At 42.9% G+C, this 24,267-nt stretch overlaps 1 protein-coding gene across 1 annotated transcript; it reads right to left on the bottom strand.

Moving 5' to 3' along the window:
- Nucleotides 1-1,391: 1,391 nt before the first annotated feature.
- RPE65 (retinoid isomerohydrolase RPE65) lies at nucleotides 1,392-18,579 on the bottom strand. Its single transcript, XM_007063459.4, has 14 exons — nucleotides 18,463-18,579; nucleotides 16,645-16,727; nucleotides 14,431-14,581; nucleotides 13,022-13,129; nucleotides 12,773-12,914; nucleotides 9,962-10,109; nucleotides 9,521-9,602; nucleotides 8,912-9,044; nucleotides 8,653-8,792; nucleotides 6,594-6,723; nucleotides 4,749-4,863; nucleotides 4,556-4,650; nucleotides 4,340-4,451; nucleotides 1,392-2,233 (listed from the first exon to the last, which is right to left on the bottom strand). Exons 1-14 carry the CDS (start codon nucleotides 18,471-18,473, stop codon nucleotides 2,082-2,084), a joined length of 1,602 nt encoding a protein of 533 aa, XP_007063521.1. The 5' UTR covers nucleotides 18,474-18,579; the 3' UTR covers nucleotides 1,392-2,081.
- Nucleotides 18,580-24,267: the final 5,688 nt, after the last annotated feature.

The raw sequence follows: 24,267 nt of genomic DNA, 5'->3' as shown, positions 1-24,267 counted from the left end.
CAAGTCATTTCACCTCTCTGTACCTCAGTTTCCTCATCTGGATAGTGATGATAATGATGTACTGCTTTGTAAAGTGTTTTGAGATCTCTGGCTGCAAAAGTATTCTATGATATGACCCAAGTACTGTTAGTAGACCTTCCTCCAGCCCAAGGTGCTGACTGAAAGCTGTTACAATCTGAAGGCTGTTTGGCCTAGGTGAAATGAATCAATGTTGAAAGAGACCTCATAGAAACTAGTCCTGGAATTGGCACTTTTGTCTCCCTTCAGTAAAGGTCAAGAATCCATTTGGTATCTGAAAACTTTAGATGCAGTCTTTCCTCATAGGATGTGAGGTACCTTAGCAGGGCAATGTGGGGCAACTTAACTAGCCCCCCTGACCTCCTGAGAATTGGACCTATTCTGCAAATTGATACAACTAGAACTTGAATTTTTCTATCTGAAATCATTCACCAGCAGAAATAAGTTTGGAGTAGAAGACAGTGAGGACAAAAACCTTTTCTTTGCATCTTTTGCATGTGCTAAGAAAGCAGGAGCTAAATGCATCTCACATGGGAGTTTTGATAGTGACAAATTACAGTAACAAGTTCTGGGAAAACAAAGCTTTAACAGACAATATTACTTCAGCTCAGGGTCTGAGATAAAGTAATATTAAAGCTGGAATATTAACATCAAATGTTTAAATAACAAGAATACTATTAATTATGTAACATAACTGTCTTGTCAGCTGTGGCACAGAATTCCATGAATTCAGTGTCAAATAATGCCATTTTACCCAGAGGCTGGTTGCTAGTAAGTCTGTCAGTTATGAACTGTAACAGCTTTATTCTTCAGATAGCCTTCTGGATCTTTGCATCAAATACAAACGCTGAGCTTAGCTGACTGGGCACATCATTATTTTAAATTTGGATTTGGAGGCTGGCAGGACTTTTGAGAGTCATAAGAGTACTTTCACCCTGGCAAGCAAGTGGCCAATATTTAAGTCCAAACTTCCTTTAAATTAAGTTTGGATTTTGTTCTTGGTCACTTATGCAAACATTCTGCTACATGCAGTATTTGGAAGATTCTGCTCCCAAAATTCAGAGAAAAGCTGAGAGGTGGGGGATTTTCTTTCATATTGACTGCTTCTGGCTGCTATAATGTTTGGAAAGGGGACTTGCTCCTTAACTGAAGGGTGCAGGTGGGACATGAACTGTTCCTTTGTTGGCTGCATCTTGCAGAATTTCTTTGGAGTGAGTGTGTCATCAATGGAGAAAATGCTGTGTCTCAAAGCCATGGACTTACTGTCTCATAGATGGATCCTGGTTCTCAAAAACAGCCACAGGAAGGATAGTAGTCAACTTGGATGCATTTATGGTGGCCCCACTCAAAAACATTGGGTTTTAAAAAGCTAATACAGTGAACTGGAATTTAGTCAAATCAATACATTTTTATACAGGATAAAATAGCCTCCTCATAAAGCAGTCATTAGAAGACACTCTTGAGCTTGTTCCACTGATGTTTAGACTCTACAACACACTGAATTTCACATAGTGCTGTTTCAAGTGCATCTCTGCCCCAAAGTTTAACTCTGTAAAGAACCTTTCTTTAAAGTTTTAAAATGCTCAATGCTGCTTGTTTTAAAATCCTGTTGATGATTTTGCAAGGCTGAAAAATCTGATGAGAGAATACTTAAGTGACCATCAAGAAAAGTGAGAGACTGGGAGGTAATATCTTTTATTGGACCAACTTCCGTTGGTAGAGACAAGTTTTCAAGCTGCACAGTACTACTTTAGGTCCAAGACACTCCGAGCACCTTTCCCAGACCTAAAGAGTGCCGTGCAGCTTGAAAGCTTGTCTCTTTCGCTGACAGAAGATGGTCCAATGAAAGATATTATGTAGTCCACCATGTCTCTCTAAATTCTGGGACCAACACAGCTAGAAAACAATACTGCAAACATCAAGAAAAATGAAATTCTCAGTCTTAATGAGTTTTACAAATCAAAGACACTGAATGAACATAGAATATTTGAGTTTTTGTAACTAGAAATGTATCTTTTCAAAGTCAAAAAAGCAAATTACGATAAGTACACTGAAGAGAATCATCACAATCTTATGAACATTCCATGGAAGGTAACAGGAATATTCATCTCCACTTCAGCCCTGGCAACTTCACTCATATCCTTTGCATTCAGTATCAGTAGACAGGCAGGCTTCTGTCCTGCTCCAGGGTTAACAATCACACTCAGAACGACACCTAGCAAGCAGAAGTAAATATGATTTATATCAACAAAAAGCACATGGCATTCAAGGTAACTCACTAGGCTCTCACTTGGGCACCCACTAACCTCCGAGTGGCAAAACTATCAGTTACTTCCAGAATCCTGGCAGAGCACAGCTATTACTAAAAGCATGGAGGCCATGAAACTGCTATTGAAAGGTAAAGGCTTTTCCTCTTCAGAAAGCATTCTGGATTTTTACTTGCTTTTCCAATAACCCAGTGCTTTTTGGATTTCTGAGGCAGGTTTTCTATAGCATGGCAGCTCCAGCCCAGTATATAAAATGTTTTAAAAGCAGGGCTTTATTCTAAAGATGACCATAAAAATGATATTGCAAGATCCTGTGACAACTGACCCTCAGTAGAGTTCATATCACATTAGAAGTAGAAGGGGAAAATTATTTGCCCTAGAAGTAAGGCTAAGATTTCTGTCACACATATTTTTAGTAAGTCACGGACAGGTCATGGGCAATAAAGAAAAATTCACGGAAGACAGTGACCTATCTGTGACTTTTACTAAAAATATGCATGACAAAATGGGGAGCTGCAGGGTCCCCATGCCACTGGTAACTCCAAGCTCAGGGGACTCCCGCCACCTGCTGGCTGTGGTGCTCCATGATCCCAGGCACCCCCACTGCCTGCAGGACCGGGAGCTGCACAGCACTCCTGCCACCCGCAGTGACTGGGAGTGTGGGGCATGCCTGCTGCCCTCTGCTGCTGGGAGCTTGGGCCTGAAGTTTCCAGTCACCAAGGTTGGCGGGGACCCTGCAGCTCCCAGGCGCCGGGGGCTCAAGTCACGGAGGTCTCTGGAAGTCATGGATTCCGTGACTTTCATGATCTCCGTTACAAAGTCGTAGCCCTACTTTAATTCTACTTTTCTGATCTTCACTTCTGGGCTGAAGTGTGAGATGGGCAGAACTCCCCTACCTCTTAAGATTTTTTTTTTTTTTTTTAGCAGCCACTCAAAGTAGGGTAGAGCATGAGACAGGAGAGGGCCCTATTCCCTTCTGCCTATCACTCCGTTGAGTCCAGCTAGCCCTCTTCACTGATTTTCAATCTGCCTCCATACAAGTGGCAGGAACTGCTCACAGTGTCCTTAAACTCAGGCACTGGTACATTAAGCCCACATGCTGACAGCAGAGTGCCACAGGAGTGCTGGAACATGAGAAACAAGCACCTGGTGCAAAGAAAAAAAAAATGTGAGGCATGGAAAACAGAGTCACTAAGGTACCAAAAAATGATCAGTGACTCGTGAGGGCAGAGACAGTTGCTGCAGCATCAAAGAACAATGTCAAAAGTACTGGGACAAAGACTGTAAAAATGTAAGCACTGAACCAGAGTCGATGTTCACCTAATACCAGAAAGCATGCAAGAGTGTGCTTAAGTTCCATTTAAGTAAATAGCAGTTAAAGATATGCATAAGTGCTCTCGTGAATTGAGCACATAAATGGAATCAAAATTTCACCCACTAAGTCAATGGGAGGTTTAGCTGTTGACTTCAGTGGGGTCAGGATTTCACCCAATGTCTTTTAATCATATTTTGGGAGACAGGATGATACGGGAAACCATTGGGATAGCTCCTTACCTTTACGCGTGCTGCTGCTCACGCTCAGTATTGGGGCACAAGAGTGCAGCTGCCCAGAGCCAGCTTGCACTATGCCTGGTGCAAACTGGTGCTCTGCATCCTACACTGACACAACTACGAAAATCACTCCTCCCCCAACATTAAGACTAAACCAACATTTGTTCTTACGTTTATACTTTCATAAAACTCTGCTATTGGAATTGCGTCTAATATTGTAATTCCTGACAGAAATGCTCAAGAGCAGGGACAAATTCACAATACCCTCGACCTCTTGCTTCCTCAGTCTTGGCCTCTGTTCTATATTCAGAAAGTCCTCCCAATTGTTTTAGACAGTTCTGCTTCACAGTAATGAAAACCACTCTCTCTTTCACTTGGCAATTTATTGACTGTCCATCTAAAGGACTTGGCATTCAAGATAGCTCTGGGTCCCTGGGTCAGTGGATTCAAACTTATAAAAGAATCTAATTGAGCAGAAGTAAACATAACCTAAGATCATTTACCATCGTCCTCTTCGAGGGCATCTGGATGTGAAACAAAGATAGGCTCTGATGGGTATGAATCTGGTTCCTGCCACACCCAAGTCTCTTTCGTTTTAACATTCAGCTTACAAAGCTGCAAAGGGGAGAAAAATCATCTCAGTACGGCTCCTTGTTAATTTTGCCTTAAGATAACATGCCTTAAATCAAACATGTCCTCATTAGAATATCAATAGTTACCCTGTCTGGAACAAAGTGATTCAATCCAAGGCCATACGTATATGTATAGGGTTTTCCAGCATATTTCTTATAATTGATTTGTGGAAACTCAAAGGCTAGAAAATGAGAGCACACATTTTCTGGGATTAGTGGGTTTCAGATTTAGTAAACTCCTTTTGCTGCCTATGGCTGAGGTTCAGATTTAACATCTTACCTTGGCGAGCCCCAGAGAAAAGAATCTCTGGTTCCAGCCAGATTGTTTCATCACTGTGCAGAGTTGCAGTTGCTGTTGTGTAGGGCAAGGTGACCAAATTCTTACCCGTGTCGGCCTAGAACAAAGAGAAGCAACCGCTTTTGAGGAACAAAGGAACAACTGCAATTCCAAACTCTGTTTATTTTCTGCACTTTTGCACCACACACTGTCTAGTGTTTATTTTCTTTGAACACCAGCAATGCAGTTAGTGATATACAGCAGAACCTTGCTAAGCAGCAAAATTTATAATTCACCTACACAGAATGGCTGTCTCTTCTCATTTCTCAGTTAACACTTAATGGCAAGGTGCTTTGATGAGAGCTCATCTCCGTAAGATTTTGTTAGTTTTACAAAACATATAGCTGTATGTTTCCCAGCATACTATGAAGTCTCAGGACATAACTGAAACTAAGATATAGTTCCCAAAACAAATAAGCAAAGTACAACCTGCAGTTCAGTATCCTTGACTTTTCAATTGGGATTTACTGGCTCATTTTCACAACTCGCAAATTCACATGGGTTTCCCATTGGCTAGTGTAAATTTGGGAGGCTCTGCTGCACTATATCTGATCATGAGCAAAATCCACATTTCGTTTTCCTTAAAAGAATGAAAACAAAGAGAGAAACCTGGGGCCAAATTTTGGTCTGTTACTTAAGTGTGAATCAGGAATCAATGGATTTGCATTGGCATGAGATCAGAATCAGGCCGCTGGTCCTTAGGGAAGAGGTTTCACAAAGAGAAGTTAGGTACCCAATGTTCACTGAAAGGCAATGGAACACAGGGGCCTAATTCTTCTTGAGAATCTTCCCTAAAGTTATCCTGAGGTAATTAAGTGCTGACATATGTACATGTATATTTTAATTAAATTATATGAGGTGTATGATATATAGTGCCACTGAAATTCACTGCTTTTAGGCCAATTTACTTGGTTGGAAGTGTCACCCCTGGTCTGTTCTCAACACAGTCAGAATTGAGAGCAAAGATTAGTTTTAAAAATCATCTAGAACAATAAGGGTGAAATGTAAGGGCCCCTGCTTTACAAAATCTAAGTGGGGTGAGGGCCACAGGAGGAGCAGATGCACAATGGACCTCGGCACTCTGTTTGCCAGGGAAATTAGCTCTGCAGCCGTAGATGCTGGAACTTAGGGTGCAGCTGCAACCCCTGGCTTAAAGTGGTTTCCATTAGATTCAAGATTTACAGTTTGGTTAAAAGGTTCTCAGCACCCCTCACTATAAAAATTGTTCCAGCACCTCTCTGCAGCTTCTCTGAATATAGTAGCTTAGAAGGGAGCAGTAGGACAAACTTGTTCAACACAGGCTGCTTGGTCTGTAAATTCAGAGGCCACAAACCTTGTGTTGAGGCTGGTCATGTGTCAGAATCCCAACACCAGACCAGGGGCTGGGAATGGATTTCATCCAGAAGTTCACTCCAGCCATGTCTGCTCTCTGCAAATACGCTAGCAAACAAGATGGCTGACAAATTATTCACCCACCTCCAATCAACACACTACAGCTCCTGGAAACCACCCTATCACGGAAGAACTGCACTTACACCTTGCATTTCTCTATCTTGGAAAGCAACACATGGGAACTTTCTGTGGGACAGACACTGTTAGAAAGTTATGGGTGGTTTTCTATTTCTATGAAGACAGATTTTTAAGGGGTTTTTCCTTCAAAAGAAATTTAAACTAAGTTACACTGAAAACAGTCTGCAACAGATTTGCAGGAGCCATGCAGGCTGTAGCATTTCGGAGAACTGAATGTAGTTAAACTTCCAGATGTGCTTAGCCTCGTCAAACTGTTACCTTGTCAATGTTTAAGGGAAGGACATATCTGCGAGCTTCAGGCTGAGGAGCTTTTTCTGCATGTTTCTTCACTTCTTCCCAATTGGACCGCAAATTGGCTAAGTACAGATAATTGTAAACAAACTCAAACCTGCACAAAGACAGAATCAGAAATAAGAACCAGAACAATTGTGTGTCATTTTAGAGAGAAGAGTTCAAAATGCATGTGTTCGTTCCCACACCCGCAACAAGTGAACAGGAAGATCTGATAGGGCTCCTGATGCAGTGTTCTTTGGGGGAAGAGTTGTGTGTGCACAACACTGCCCTCTACTGGACGGAATTAAGAACTGTTCAGCTGCATGTCACAGGCTCCAAACAGTTAGCTGATTTTGGAGCAGGAGAATCCCACTTTTGCACTTGGTGTCACCATGAAGTTTTGAGTGTCCATGGTGCAGAATCACTGCTGGAAAGTTAAAGTCTACGCTGACAGATTTATTTCTGTGACTATTGCCTATCACCCTAAGAAAATTAATCCAGACTTGTGCCCATCGGACTAGCAGTAGCAGAGGTATTTCAACAATTAATACCATTTACTAAAGCTAACAATGAACTGAAAGCGTTGGTAAATTAGTTATTAAAACTTCACAAAATCCTCCACACACACTAGTAACTGAATATCTGTGTAAACCAAAAGTGATCAGTATGAACATTCTGAAAGAAGACAGTTGAAAATCAGGTCCTGCTTTAAACCCTGACCCTAGAAGCTGATTCCCCACAAACAGATCCCATTTCCACTTGAGGGTCAGCTTGGGGGATCAGAGCCTTACTTCATTGCTAATAGCTGAGTGCCGGGGCTGTGTTTCCCCTGCAGGAACAGATGTCAAAAAAGAAAGATTTTTTATGTATTGTAATGAAACAGTCACATAGCCACAACATTCTAATTACTTTCAGGAAAATAATATTTTGCTTTTAAAAATTAACATTTTCCCTGAAACCCAGTTATTTTTTAGTTTGAACAAAAATAAATAAATAAATAAATAAATTTTAAAAAAAATTAGAGTCTGCTAACTTATTTAACCAGATCACAGCATGGCAGTACTTTATGAGCAGATGTCACTTTAGCTTTGTGCTTTAAAACTGATTACAGTTAGATACTTCCAGGTCAAAATTATTAAGGGCTGGTCTACACTACACAGTTAGGATGACATAAGGCAGCTGGGGCTTCAGACCTCCCTGCCTGCTGGGAGTCAGGCAGCCTTGTCAATTTCATGGCTGGATGAGCCATGAAATTGACAAGCCTGCCCTGCTCCTGGTGGGAAGCCGGTGGGGGGCATGGGAGGCCCAAAAAGCCAGGGGAGCTAGACCCCACTCCTTGGGGGCAAGAAGCCTGGGGCAGCTTCCATCAGGGAACAGGGAGGGGAAAAGCGCTGGGCAGCTCTCCCCGCTCCCAACTGGGACCAGACGGGGGGGGGGGAGAGGAGGGGGAGGCAGCCTTTCAGGAGCCGGAGAGCCTGTGGGCAGCTGGGCTCCTGGCAGGGCTCTCAGCTCCTCACACTGCCCTTCTTAGGTCGGTGGAAACGCTCGTTGTGAGGACATGCACCACCAACCCAAGGAGGGTAGTGTGGATATGCACTACCACAATAATTAACTCTACTTAATATAGGTCGACTTGCATTTCCAGTGTAGACATACCCTTAGTGTATTGGTTATCCCTGGTTCCTTAGAAAATAAACTTGCTGCTGGATTATCCAGACCAGCCAGGTATTTTTTCAGTCAGAATGGATTTATAGCCTTGGATGACAAAATCATCCATCCATTCCTGTGGTACAATCGTACTCTGATTGAAGACAATGACAAAAATCTCACTAATGTCAATCACAGAGAGTCAGGCCCAGAATCATAGCAATTAGATATAGGAAAGTTGGTTGCCTATAGGTTGCCCATCCCAACCTATGTTGGGATGCCCATCCCACTAGGTTGCCCATCCCATTGCCTTCTCAATACAAGATTTCTCTCAGCACATTTCTAGACTGTATTTACAAATAGCCCTGTGGGCAATCACTTGAGTGCTCTCACATACCCCTTCCAGGTGCAGAGATCCACAATAAGAAATCCATTGTCTTCATAGGTGTTAATGTGATGGAAGAGGTTAAAGGCCGAGGTCCTATATTTGATATTGAGGTACTTTCCTTTTTTTTTATCTGCTACATGAAGCCAGACCTGGAAAACAAAGAAGCATTTTGCTTTTGGCACATGAGAAATAGTGAATGTATATTTACCATGACACAACCTCTCATTTAGAAGGCCAGTATGTAACAGTGCAATGCAATTTCACTTACCCCCATGGTTTCATTAGACTCAAAGCAATCCATGTAGTTGGCTCCCCACAGACTCCAAGAAGAAAGGAATTTGAGCAGGTTAATTTTCACTGGTGTTTCCACAAACACTATATAGTTTGGAGTCAGCCCAAAGCTGTTCAGAAATACAGTAGGAGCTTGTAAGTTTGCTTGTGGTGATTTCTGACAAAAGTATGTTTATACACAGAATGGTGGCTTGTCAAATAGTGGCTGCTGCATTTAAAAGTCAGTTTAATGTTATTGGAACATAATCCTCCTGATTTCTGCAGATTCTTAATGTTAGCTGGTGTTTACTGCATGCTTAGCAGTTTTGCTTCCCATGTATAAAACAGAAAGAATGTTTGAATAAACCAGTTTAAAAAAACCAATCAAACATTGTGCAAACTATATCTGTCCACATTACAGGACAGTTGTACCTTTTGTGTTATTTGCATAAATGACAGTGGGTTCTCTGCTAGAAATGGCTGTTTTCAAATGTGGCTCAAAGGTATGAAATATAGGTTTCACAGCAAGAAAAAGTCTCACTTTTCTGCATACAGAACTGGTTTATATATTTCACTGTGCTGTTGAAAGAAATGGCCTACAATTTACCTGTGCACATACGAGGGTTTAAATCTATCGCTGCAAGGAAACTGCACAACCACTTCAGACTTGTTCATTGGATCTTTCTTGTCTGAAATAAAAATAGTATTTAAATGATTATGGAAGCAGCCCCAAGAATGGCTCAGTAACCCAATGCAACAAAATGTTAGCTAGGAAGGTTTTTGGCCTTTAACACAAGAAGTATTCTTTTCTGAAAATAACATGTACTGTCTTTTTAAAGAACAACATCTGTAAAGAGTTTCTTATAAAAATTTTTAGTTAGATAAGGAAGGGACAGAAAAGAAAAAAAATCAAATAAAAAAATCATCTGAATACTGAAAAATGATGCAACGTACAAAGGTGACAGATTAATTCGGCACCTGAAGGGATTTCTACAGCATGAATGTCTGAAGGGCACAGACATTGCTTTTAAGGAATACATAAACTAACCTGCTTGCAGTGGAGGGATCCGTACAATATTGTAGGCAATTGCAAAATTTTTTCCAAAGCAGTTGCCGATGTTATAAACCGTCCCATCATTTTCAATATGGGGGTGAGCAGTCAAGCCATTGATTGAAACATATTTGCAAAGGTCCACCTGAAGAATGAGAGAGAGAGGTGACTTGGGGTGAATCATAAGCTTTTCTGGAGGAGGTATTTACTTATCATTATGAATGTAATGAAATACTTGGCTTGGGAGTGTCCTGTTATTTTAGGTAAGGAATGTTCTCGTTTCACACCTCTAGGTAAATTACCTACAAATATTTAGAGAAATAGCAGCAATGGCATGCACGCAACTCCCGTTTAAGTCAAGAGGAGCTCTGTATGTAGAACTGTTGGGTCCAAAGGGAAAGAGTTTAAAAATAAAAAACAGCTTTGATGTCTCACTGGCAAGCTGTTGAAGATGGCATTCAGATTAGAGACAGTTCTGCATTCCTCCACTTGGGGGATCAGAATCCTTCCCAAAACCTCTAGCTCTGATCAAAGAAACAACACACTAGATTCAATTTTTCGGCCTTGACATAGAAATGTGAATTGTACCCTGCTGTAATCCCTTTATGAGCTAAATTGGGGATTGGGTAGAATGGAGTGCCAGAAGAGAGTGAAAATGGAGGTGTGCTCATACTTCCATACTGCAGTGGTATAAATGGGTGTGAGGGTACCTGACTGTAATGTCAAAGATTAAAGCAGCTCTCTTCACCTTAACTCTGGTGCTACTTTCCAGAGTCTGCAAAGTCTGTATCAGCTCATGCACTCAGATTTTCAGGAGGCTGCACAGGAATAATGTTCTTTTGACAGCCATTACAAAAACCAAGTATCCTGGCAAAATAGACAGCAAGCCAATAAACGCAATGATGGCTCCACTTGGGGGGGCCAGAGACTGGCAGTGCAATTGTGTGTCCAGTGAACATTTTGCCCTGTTACCAGACCACTGGGACACCATTAGCACATGGCTGCATGGCAGTCACTGGCTCATACTAAGGTATGCTCACTAGCTATGTCTTCATTGCCATGCTACTCAAATAGGTCCTATGGGGCGGCTCAGGGCCGGCTCTACGTTTTCTGGCGTCCCAAGCAGCCAAAAAAAAAAAAAAAAAAAAAAAAAACCCTGATGAATACACCGCCGCTGGAGAGAACAGGAACATCGGAGGGAGCTGTCGGCAAATTGCCGCTGACGGCGAGACGCGAGTCAGAAGAGTCGCCGTCGAATTGCCGATGCGGGAAACAACAGAGAGGTGCTGCCGCTGAATTGCCGCCAGGGCTGCTGCCGGAGTGCCACCCCAAGAACAGTTGGAGTGCCGCCCCTTCAGCAGCACCGCCCCAGGCACCAGCTTGCTTAGCTGGTGCCTAGAGCCGGCCCTGGGGAGGTTGGCCTTGGGATAAAGGCACTGAACTGGGACATCTACCACAGACTTCCTGTGTGGACAAATCACCGAAGGGAGGACAGCACCCACCACCCACTGAATGTCATTGGATTTTGAGCACTCAACTCTGAGAATCCTTTGAAAATTGCCAGCCTCAGTCTGTGTGTGTCTCAGTTTCCCATCTCCAAAAAGAGGATAATAGAACAGGTCCAGTTTTTTTTACCCCATGAACATTTTTGACACAAACAAAAAATATTAATTTTTGGCAAAATGTCCATGGAAGAGCTTTAAGTTTTTGGTGAAAACTGGAAACCAAAAGATGCTGGCTGCAAATGTGGGCTGTAGTATGTCATGGGAGCTATGCTCCTCATATCCTTATTCTCCTGTGTGGGCTGGAACCCCAAACTGGACTACATCTCCCATAATGCCTCAGAGTCTCACTTTTTTGTGAGGAGAACTGTGGAACATGGAGTGCCTGGCTATGGTGCATTATGAGAGATATAGTTCAACTGGGGATCCCAGCCCCTAGAAGAAATGAGACCACGAAGAGCAAACTATAGCTTCTATGAGGCACCATAATGCTCATTTGTAGCCAAAGTCTTTCAGTTTTCAGCTGAAAACTTTAGGTTTTGGGCCAGAATATTTTGACATAAAATGACATTTTCCATGGAAAGCAGACACATTTTTATGAAACAAGTAATTTTGTGGTGAAAACCCAAATTTCCATTGAAAAACAATTTCAATTGAAAATTTTAAGCCAGCCATAATAATAAATAATTAATAATAATAATAATAATAATAATAATAAAGAGGTGCGGTAAATTCATTGCTATTTGAGGTGCTTAGCGAATACAGTGTATAAGTACTTAGACAGATCGATAGCAGATGCACCTAACTTAGGGCCCAGTCTTGCAAACATGATTGGCATATTGCTTTCTGCTGCGAATAGATCCATGGACATCACTGTTATCTGTAGAGTTGGGCTTTCAATTCTCATCAGCCATGGTCATGGATCCCAGCCACACTCCTCACCTGCACAAGTGTCTACTTTGTACATGAAGATGCACTTTGGTCATAGTTTGTAAGGCAGGATTTTAATAGAATCCTTTGATTTCAAGGGAGGAATTAATAAGAGGAGCAGACAGAACTCTTTAAAACAAAGATGCTATTTTCATCTGCAAGCATGATGTAGGCAGCATGCTGTGAAGAGAACATTGTCCCATTTTTTATGAAGCCTCAGAACCACTTTAATAAATTATCAAGCTAGCTGATATCATTATTAAAACTGCCCATTCCAGGTAATACCTTGGATCTTACCCTCTGTAATGTGCTACCGATAGAGTTTAAAAATGTGGAGGAATTACAAATAAAATGAAGACTAAGTATAAATATCTACCTGCTTGATTGTCTCCAAAGTCTCTGGGTTAATCTTGGTGATAAAGTTGGTCTCTGTGCAGGCATAGTAATCTTCACCCACTGGGTACACATTGACCAGGGCATTATCAGTCACCTCCACACCTCTGAAGTATGAAAAAAACCTGGGCAAACAAAGTCAACAAATGATCAATGATATCCTAGCAGTGGGGCTTTCAGACCATGACACCGAAAACATGTCACTCTTCTACAACATGCAGCTCTCAGTCACCTGGAAAATATGTTCTTGCATGGATCAGGGTAAGCACAGGTGCCAAATTCAGTTATCACGATTCTTTTCTCAGTCATTGCTCTTACATAAGCATCAGTCCGAATGAACCTAGAGAAAGCCAAGAAATATAAGGGATGTAATGGACATGATGACAAAAGTGGCTGCAGTGTTATATAATGAAACAACAACTAATCCCTAAAATATTTAAATGAAACTCGATGTGAAGTTTAAAAGAGCTGAGTTTCATAAACATATTTCTGCAATCAAGACGGTCATGTCACATCTCAAGAATATATAACTCTGAAACCTGCTTCTCTCTCTCCCCAAATGCTCAGACATGGGAAACACCTGGGAAGTTGATGACCAGGTAAAGCTGGAACCCCTCTTAGATTTTGACTTCAATGGGAATTTTGCCTAAGGACTGCAGACTTGAGACTTTTCTTAGTGGTTTTCTGGAATGGCATCAGTTATGTCTTCCTTGGAAGCTCACATGTCCTATTCAGAATTGGACAGATGTTTTTTCCTTGGAAAATCTCAACATTTCATCAAAAACCAAACTCCCAAACTGAATTCTTTTTTAAAATAAAAAAGATTTGAACTTTTTTGTTTTTTTGGCAGATTTTGCCTGACCAAAACCCATAGAATGTTCAGTTTTTGGTTTTCTCACACACGCACACACTTCAAGGAAAACAGACTCTCTCCACTAAAAATGCCTACTGTTGAAAAATCTTTCAATGGAAAATTTTCAGCCAGCCCTAATCATCTTGTATCCTGGATTGATCAGCTTGGATGCCAGTCAAGTATCTGGACCTTCAGTATGAAACAAATGCTGATCCTGCCAAATTGAAACAGATACTAATATACTTTGTTGAATATAAAGTGGCAGTACATTTTGGGTGCAAGCACGGAACCCCTGATTAAGAACTACAAGAGTGTTCTACAGTAATGGTCCAAAACTCTGCACTAACAAGAGGCTAAGCTACAGGGTTTTGACCATTGCTGTAGGATCCTGCAACAACTTTCATAAAGGACTTTAGTTAACTAAAGGAAAGCAGAGTTGTCTAGTGATTAAAACCTGGGACTGGGAATCATGAGTCCTAGCTCTGTCACTTGAGGAAGCTTGAGGAAGTTACTTAACCTCCTTCTGTACCCGTTCTCTTATATGTAAAATGACCCAGTTGCAAAATGCATGCTTTCTGTAATCTTTAAATGGAAAGTGTTATGTTAGTGCTAAGCATAAATATGATGTTACCATTATTAACAATTTATAATAATCCCAGCATTAGAGATTTTACAATCAGCTAATTGACTTGAAGTCAAGGTGAATCCTGCAGGCATCGGAGGGCAGAATATGGCCCTAACATTTTGTATTTTATCTCTTTAAATTTGCTTTGATGTTTTGCACTTACCTGCGATGGTATGTGACATGCCCCTCCTTAAAGTCAAATTTATGAAGAAGTGCTTGGCCATCAAACAGATGATAAAATGGTTCCGAACCAACTTCAAATAAACCAGGCCCACATCTAAGCAGACTGCCTGTAAGCCATATGGGAATCCTGCCTATAAGAAAGGTAATCAAGAGGTAATTTTGTGAGTGCTAATTCCAAGATAAAACAGATTTTTCTTAAGGGTCATGTGAGAAGAATAAACATTCCAAGTGCACCATTCCTCTTTCAATATGAGTTCTCCCTATGTTTATTAATCTCTTATTTTCACAAGGAAAATTGGGCTCTCACAATCTCTGAGATCAGTTTTTTCTTATTCTGCAGACTTAATATCTAGAATAAAGCCAAGTAAGGAACAAAATAAATCAGCAAATTGTTATTATGCAAAGGAGCAGATTTTATTTTTTAATGTAGAAGATTTTTTTTTTTTTTAACATCTATTGAATTCCAATCTCTTTCCACCTCCTCTTCAAGATTTAAAAATGAAAGGAACTTAGAATTTAGTAGAGAGTGAGCTATGGATCTGAATTCTCAATTAAAATTATAATGATCTTCCATTATACAGGATTCCAAGTCACGTTCCAAACCTAACCAGTCTGATGTACAACTTTATATAGGAATTACTTTGTCCACCACTGAAACACAGCCTCCTCCAAGGTGAAACACAGCAACTACTTAAGATTGCATAGTAATACCACCAGAGGTGAAAGTAAGCCGGTACACCCCGGTACGGCATACTGGTAAGAGCCGGTGCGCTGTACCAGGACCGGCTTTCAGAGAGGTCAATTTAAAGCCCTGGGGTAGCGGCGGCGGGACTGCAGCCGGGATTTAAAGGGCCCCGGGAGCTCCAGCTGCTGCTATCCCCCTGCCCCGGGGTCCTTTAAATCCCGGCCTGAGCCCCGCTGCCTGAGCCCTGGGGTAGGGGTGGGGTGGGGCTCTGGCAGAGATTTAAAGGGCCCCGGAGCTCCAGCCGCCGCTACTGCCCTGGGGCCCTTTAAATCCCCGCCTGAGCCCTGCTGCCTGAGCCCTGGGGTAGCGGCGGTGGGGCTCTGGTGGGGATTTAAAGGGCTGGGGCGGTAGCGGCGGCTGGAGCCCTGGGGCCCTTTAAATCCCCAATGGAGCCCGGCCACCACTACCCCAGGGCTCGGGCAGCAGGGCTCCGGCGGGGATTTAAAGGGCTCGGGGCTCCGGCAGCTGCTACCACAGCAGAGCCCCAGGCCCTTTAAAGCTCTGCCAGAGCCCAGAGCCCTGGGGTAACGGTGGCAGCCGGGAGCCCCCAGGGCTCCTCAGTGATTTAAAGGGCCCGGGGCTCCACAGCGGTAGTGGCAGCTGGAGCCCTGGGCCCTTTAAATTGCCCCCGAGCCCCGGGGCTCCCAGCCGCCTCTGCAGCTGGTAGCTCAGGGGTGATTTAAAGGGCCCCAGGCTCCCAGCTACCACTACCGCAGCCGGAGCCCTGGCACTTTAAATCAAGATTTAAAGGGCCCGGGGATTTAAGGCCCTGCCTCTTCCGGTTGAGGCCACGCTCCCTGCGCAGGACTCCGGCGTACCGGTAAGTCCTCTAACTTACTTTCACCCCTGAATACCACACAATAATTCTGGACAAAAGATGAAGAAGAATACTGCACACATGTTAAGATGCAAGAGGAATTTACAGGCAAAATGCCAATTTTAGGAAGATCATTGCTCTCAAAGCTGGAGTTTGACAGCAGAGTTACCATCCCTGTTCTTACAAAAATGCCATGGGATCTTTAATAACCACAAGATGTCAGGTTTTATGTCTCCAAAAGATGTTACCTCCAGTGCTTCCTAAGAACATACTGGGCCATGTATTATTTCAGTATTGACTCTCAGAAAAGAGTGTGACCTATGGAACTGTCAGTTCTATTTCTTCAGCTGTTAGGTGTTCCTACAGGTCTGTCCTGGTAAAGACTCAGCTTGATTAAAAGATCTGATGGGATCACAGCACAGGGTATAAAAGGAATTTGGGCTTGTCCAGAAGCACCTCCTTTCACTACCCTGAGATGTACAGGCCACTGTGCTTCCTGCCCCTGTGACACGTTTAACCCATTTATCTCCCAGTGCAGCACCCTGGGATCAGGTGAGCAGCATTCATTGACCCTGGGGAGAAGTGCTGGGTTCCGAGGAATTGTGAAAAGAAAGCATTAGAAATGTACAAACCTGTGACATGAGCAGTTACTGGTGCAGCCAATTCCTCCGCAGTCTCAAAAAGCTTCTTGTATCCACCAGCTGGGTGCTCAATTCTGAAAGGTTTTAAGAGAGCTTACATAACAGCTTTGGAAATGTGTCAGAGTTACAGGCCTTTGTTTCTAGATGGGATCATTTCTGACTCACACTAACTCTTAACAAAGCTGCACGATCAGCTTGAGGAGAAGCAGTGGCCCTCAGAAGAATGAAGGTTTGAATGGACCTGAGGGGAAGCCTGATGAGCTGCATTAACTGATTAAAAATAACACAGAGACTTTGAAGAAAGAGAGTGAGCATCATCATGTGCCTTCACTGCTGGGCATCAGAACTGAACTAATGTTTCTGAATGCCTCAGCCCCCAGTGGCTGCTCTACAACAGGGCAAAGCCGTAATAATATTGGCAACGGGTAGAGGAACCCCGAGGTCAGGGAACTGGGCTGTGATTTTAGTGCCATTTCCCAGGCCTCAGGTAAACAGTTTGCTGCCAACTGTAATGTGTGTGTATGGCTAAAAAATCATACACTTGATTCTCCTCCTGCCAAGTACAGACTACAATGGCCAACGCACTCTAAATATAGACTATACTCCACACTGCACTACCCTGCCCTCTCATCCAGAGGTACAGACCATCCTCCTGCCCCCCCCAACTGTAACCCCCCAGAACAATATGCACACCCGAACTAGCATACAGAACATACTGCACCCCTAAACACAGACTGAAATTCCTCCCTGACTCTGGGGCAGCCTGCTGTCTAGGACCTGGTCACCCTCTCTCATTGCTACTGTAACGTTCTCCCTCTGTGCCTGATCCACAAAGGATGCACGTCTGTTACAGCCAACTGCTAGAGTGTGGCTCTTTAGCACGTGTTGCGGAGACTTATGCTTTCAGCTCTGGAGGTCCCCTGTCAGTCCCTGCTTATGACAACCATCATATTGCTCCTTGGAGAGCAGAGTGCTGCATTATTCCCATATACTGCAACTTCTGAAGTGGGTTTCCATTTCTGAGAATATAACAAGCTGCAATAAGATGCTATGTGCAATAATCTCGGTAGGTAAGTTCAGGTATCTAGTAAATCCAGCAGATCCAGCTGTAGCATGGAGGAGGGAGGAAAGAGCCAGGCAGTGTAACTCCTTCCCCCAATACTCCCCATAGGAGGGGAGAGCTGATATCAGGCTTCATATGCCCCCCGCCCCCACTTCAGCCATGTGAATTTGGGGAAGAAAATCTTCTGGGAGGAGCCAGCCAGTAGGAGCAGAGATAAGTAGCTGTAGCCAGCACCTTCGGAAGTTGGTGGCATCATCAGCACTCAATGGATTTCACTGTGAAAACTCTCTCCCCTGTGCTGACTGGCTACTTGCTTCCCCCTTTCCCCACAGTCTCTTCCCTTCAGCCTCTCTCCATGCTCCCCTTCCCTTAGTACCGTCTCCCTTCCTTTGTCTGTCTGGTTAGCTAATTCCCTCCCAGCAAAGCTCCACCAAATAAGTTTAAAACAAGCAATCAAAGAATCGTGGCACTAACTTGATATTTGCATCCTATTACATTGCTCCCTCCGCTCATGTGCTTTATCTCCCTTGCCTTCCTTCCCCCCCAGCATGTCTGTGTCCTCTCCTCTACTTAGAAAGTAAGCTATTCAGGGCATGAACAGTCTGCTACTCTGGTTGTACAGTGCCTCGCACAAAAAGGGACCCTGCCTGAGAACGGGGGCTCCAGGGGGCTATTGTAATACAATTACTACATTAATAATAAGCACCAAGTCTCTAGTCCAGAGAAAAGCCTGTAGGGGTACTCACTGGCTGGACATTTTCTCCCTGATCAAGGATTTGAGCTTTCCAGAGCCAACTGCGGAGTGTGGAAGTCAGAGCTGTGTGCTGGATATTTATATGAGTGGTAAATCCCACTGAAGGGAGTTATAGCCTCAAGGAAATCATCCCAACCAATTAGCTTGTACCAGGGAACAGAAGTTGCTTTCACCACTGAAATCATCCTGACCCTTTATTTATTTGTATTGCTGTTCACACAACAAAGTCTTTGAATGTTTTCCAGAGACTTAATTCCTTCCCAAGCAGAAATGGATTACAAAGAAATAAGAAGGGAAAGAGAGTGCATTTGAATCACACAGTCTGTAATGTGCTCTGCCCTTCACTACCACCACCACTAAGACTGGCTCTGTGCATGGCGCTGCTGGATCTGAGCAGCAAGGAAACAGTCTCCCAGTGCACACCTGAGGGACAAAGAATTCTCTCTCTCTCCCCCCTCCAGGGAGTCTGTGTATCAGGCACTAGACCAGGCATCAGGAGATCATGAATTCTCTTCCCAGCTTTGCCACTGACCTGCTGTGTGACCTTGGGGAAGTCCCTTCATTTCTCTGTATCTGTGACCCTGTCTGTAAAACAAGGATAACTTCACTTTATCCTTAAATGTGAAGCCATTTAATATCTATAGATAAAAAGTGCAATATCCGTGTATAACCTTTCTGCTCGTCAGAGTTGGCAGCAACAAGGGCCGGGTTCAGTATCTAGGGGTTCCATTCTAATAACACAATGCAAAATCAGCTCAAGCCCCCACCCAGTGACCTGGAACAAATATATACCACCCCCGCTGGGCGCCTCCAAGAGGCAATACTTCCCCTCTCGCAAGCACAGAATCTGAGTGTAGCAAAAGCCTTTTAATAACAGAGAGAAACAATATGGCATTATGTTGGGGAAACACCACCAACAGGATTCATAACACAACCCATGAGCAAATTGGGGCATGTCCTTTCCCTTTGGTTCTTGAGTCCAGCAACCCAAAGTCCCAAAAGTCCAACAACCCAAAAGTCTCTGTCCCTGATCAGTGTAGCTCCAGAGTTCAAAAGTTTATCTGCAGAGTTTTACCTCCCATCCTGATTGGAGATGGGGGAGGAGGGGTGTTAAGGGGGCACCTTACATGGTCCAAAGCCGAGTGCTCCACCTCTCCATGGGGCTCCGCTCCGCTCCACCAGCCGTCCCACGAACTGCTCCACAATATATCTTCAGGCCCCCCCACTACTTAACACAACACTCAATGATTTCAGCTCTTAGTAAATTTAGCTCTTTTGTGATTTCAGCTTGTAGTAGGGGAGCCTCAGTGCTGGTGCACCATTGGCCCAAAGTGAATTCAGCTCAACAGCCTGTAACTAGACTCCTAATGGAATCAAAATTAGCTCTGTTTCAGAGTAGCAGCCACGTTAGTCTGTATTCGCAAAAAGAAAAGGAGTACTTGTGGCACCTTAGAGACTAACAAATTTATTTGAGAATAAGCTTTCTTGAGCTACAGCTCACTTCATCGTATGCATTAGCTCTGATATTCCACAGTGGAGAGAGGAGGAAGTACAATTAGCATGTAAGGCCCTCACCAGGGGGCCCATACCACCAGGTATTAATACCTGTCCCCAGCCTCTCTCCATTCACTGAGTTTTGGAACCCATATCCCTGGCCTAGCGAGTGCTACTTAGTTTATGTCGAGTCCCTCCATCATAACGAAAGGCCAAGTAGAGTTCCACTGTCCTTGATTCACATAATCAGGATAATAACAATTTACTCTTCCTGCAACAATAACAGAGAAACTGGGATCCCACAGCAGCCAAAGTGACCATTTGGGCAGCTATGGGTTCATGCTAGGCGGGGTGAGTGTGCCTATGCAAATGAGATCAGCCTCTGAAGTTCTTTTCCACAACTTGCCACAGCTCAACACCAGATGTCAGGGTGGAGCTCATCCTGACTCTGCTTACAAGTGTTTAGATAATAATCTTATGTAGCTATTCCGATGGTCCAGGGACATCTACATTGAACACATCACCGGCCACTGACAGTACCAGGAGGTGTGAGCCAGTACAACATCATGCATCAACTATGGGAAAGGGACTGAGAGACTTTTTCCATTGGACCATATAAACTGGAACCATAAACTCTCTGAACATTAAATCCCACCAAATGAGGGTAAATCCATCCTCATCATCGTATCCACTCATTATACTCCACACCTGAACATAGCCATTATATGAACAACATACCCCCATATCTCAATGTCTGTACTTTGACCTGTTAAACTTTTACCCCCAATTGGGGAGATTGCAGATTATGTATTCCTTACGCTACCTGTTCCTAAACCGAATTTCACACCCCTTGATAATCTGTACCTTATTCCCTGATAACCAGAAACTTCTATGCTTAAACTCTGTACCGTTTTCTTTTTACTTCAACATCATCTTAATAAAATTATTAATTCCTAGTGAGTCTGCAACTTTGCTACTGATCCACTTCCCATCCCATTCTGATTTAGCATTGACCACTTCCCATATCTATCTGCTACTAATTTCATCCCCCAGCCTTGTGCCATGGATGATGTCTCTTCTGAGCCTCAGTGTACAACACTACGCATCTGTTACCATCTGCTTCCCTCTCCGCCACTCCATGTTGGGCCTGCCACTGATTGCTGTACTGTGACTGGCCTTAAAAACTTGCTACACTGCAGTAGATAATACCTTAAACAAACCATGTTATCTAAGCCCATGCAGTACTCCCTATAATAAGAATAAGGTAGTTCAGGTACTGTGGGACAGGGATTGTCTATACCTTTTGTCTTGTACAGCACCAAGCACACTGCCAGTGTGTAACAAAAATCCATGCATAATAATACTGAGGTAACTGTATCTATTTATCGGACACAAAGTTTGATAGCTTTTAAGGGGACAGCAACTTGTAAGCAGCAAATTTTTAAGCCTGATCAATGTTGGCTCTCAATAGCTATCAGTCTCTGCCATGCAGACATCCACATCTCTGCAGGAACCCTGGGGCTCTCCTTGCATAAGGCCCATCTAATGTGGGAGGAGCTACTGCAAATGCATCTCACCTATCAGTTGAGCAGGAGTTGAGATTCAAGAGGTTTCTGGTTCATTGAAAGTGCCAACTTAGTATTTCAGTTAAAAAAATTACAAGGCCAGATCCTCAGCTAGTGTAAAAGCAGCACACCTCCATTGACTTCAATGCAGCTACATCAGTTTACATCAAGTGAGGATCTGGCCCTCAGCGTTTCATTTTTAGTGGGCATCATATTAACAATGACAAGATATTTGCTAGGATTCTCGTGGTTTGTCACTGCTTGACATGAAGTGCTTAGCCTGATTTAATGGTGTAATATCTAGCTAAACAACTTAGACCTAGAATAAAAATGGCATATCCTCTTAACCACAGGAATGCAAACTCAGAACACACTGCTGCTTCATTACTCCAGACTGGGAATTGTGTCTTAGCAAACATATTCCATGCACATGGCCTGTTGCCTGCCTGTACACGTATCTGTTAGAACGGACTGATGACGATCATACATTGACCAAACTCCTACATGGGTCAACACTACAGCAGACATCTTTCTATTGGAAAACCATCTTTAGTGACTATGTTGTCACACTGGCACCAAGTCTTCTTAAACAGGATGGAACATACTGATACATCTTTGCCACAGAATGATTACGGGCTAGTTTATACAACCATTCATGCTGAATAGCACCTTATCCCATTGAGGTCAATGGGCTATTACCTCATGAATAGTCCCTTGTGAGTTAAGACATCTCAGTCTGGCCCTATGCAAACAATTCAGGAAAGAGCGGCCTGGAGTTCATTTACAGGTACTTCTGACAGATTGTTAAATTTTTAATTGACAGAAAGATGCCTGATACCTAGTGCAGTGGACAATCTCTTTTCAAAGCAATATACAGTTACTAGTTAATTAATAATCCTCAAAACCCCTGACAAGTATTAATGTTCTTACTTTACAGATCAGGGAACTGAGAGACAGCTGCTGTGAAGAAATGGATTAAGCTAAACTGAGCTAAATCACTCAGACCAAAATAAGAGTTCTACACAAACTTACACCACATCAATTTAAAAACACATCTTTAGTTAAACCAGTGCAAGTCTATGTGTAGACCAGTGTATGTGACAGGGCTGAGATTAGACCTCAGGAACAAGCTCCTAGTTCTTTGTCCAATCCACTACATCATGTCACTGCAGCATGTAGAGATGGTTTAATATTCAGGGAGAGAGAACTGGATTCTATCTGGCTCATCCATCATAATAATAATCGAGGGCTGGGGAATGCCATTTAAAGTGGGAGGCCCATAGATCTGCTTCCCTCCTTCTCCTCTCAGGCCCCTCCACTACCTCACTATCCTTACCCCCGTAGGCCATGAGCCCCTCCGCCCTCCACAGCGGGGCCAAATTTGAGTTGAGTGAATGGCATTGCAACTTGACACATGGGGTTGTAGTGCCACTCAGGTTTGGCCTGACCAAAAAATAGTCAGGCCATGGCCCTCGTGCCCCACACTCACCCCACCCAAGGCTCCCTGTGCTACAATTATAATTGTTAACTAAATCCCCAGTACAGAATCTTTACTGTCAGTGATGCATGAATCAGGGGAAAAAAAACAAACAAGTTTAACTTTTAAATCCCAGACTAAGTTTGTAGAGCTGGGTATTAAACCCCATCTTTTCACGTGTAGAATGAAGAAATTAGTTCTCGGGTCATGGAGACACAAACATGGAACCCCACGATGCAAATTTTACAGAGTCACTTTTCAGAACAGAAATATACTTTAAGAACAGAGAACACTATTACTATATTGTACACAACTCTGATAGGCTACAGGAAACTGAATGAACTCAACTGATAAATTAATTAGTCCTTCTGGCTAATTTTAATTTTGCACCATGGTACTTAAAATGAATACTGCCCAGTTTGAAGTAGACTTTTTAGAATGAGTCAGAAAGAAAACTGACAACTCCATAGCGGTTTATTTTAAAATGAAACAAAGAATGAACATTTTTATAACGTGTCAGCCATTTAAAGGTGTTAACTGTCATGTTGTTAGTCAGATTTGTAACTTAGTTAGCTATTACTTTAGTTTATGTCAAGACCTTGGACTACAGATTAAATAACATGGATCAGGAACTCTGAATAATTGGGGCAGCCCTCTGAAACTTAAATCCTAAGAAATGTCAGCCTCTCTCCTAATAAGTTGCTTACATGGAACATGTAAGTAAGTAAAGTATTAACACAGAACAGAATAATATGGAAGTCATTACAGCGTGTAAGGTTAGGCAGGTACTGGGGTTTGCAATGCTTTATAAGCACTGTTTGCTCCAGACTGCATATAGGTGACATACATCTTACTAGCAACAGCATCAATGCAAAACAATTTCTACAGACAAAAGAGCCATTGATTACATTACCAATATCAGCCAGTTTACACTGGATCCCTCCCCTCCCATAATAAAACAATAGCTCACCACCCTAAACACTAGATTATAGCAGGAAAGCACATATTAATGTTCCAAGACATATCCTGGCTATTAGAAGATAACCTGCTGCACCAAAGAAAGGAGACAAAAGCTCATACTACAGCTAGTGAGCATTTTTCTCTGTCCCGAAGAACTGTTTGTGCTGCATCACAGATGGTGCCTTTTCAAATTTCCACAAGCAGAGGCAAAAACAATTGCTTTGCCTGGAAAACTGAGTAAATTATGCTAGAACAGAGCTCCAAGACCAGATGTTTCTCTCCTAGATCCCTACGTGGAGGC

Source organism: Chelonia mydas, chromosome 8 (assembly GCF_015237465.2).
Source record: "Chelonia mydas isolate rCheMyd1 chromosome 8, rCheMyd1.pri.v2, whole genome shotgun sequence".
NCBI lineage: Eukaryota > Metazoa > Chordata > Testudines > Cheloniidae > Chelonia > Chelonia mydas.
The sequence above is the reverse complement of the archived record's forward strand: the minus strand, read 5'-3'. Positions and strand labels throughout refer to the sequence as shown.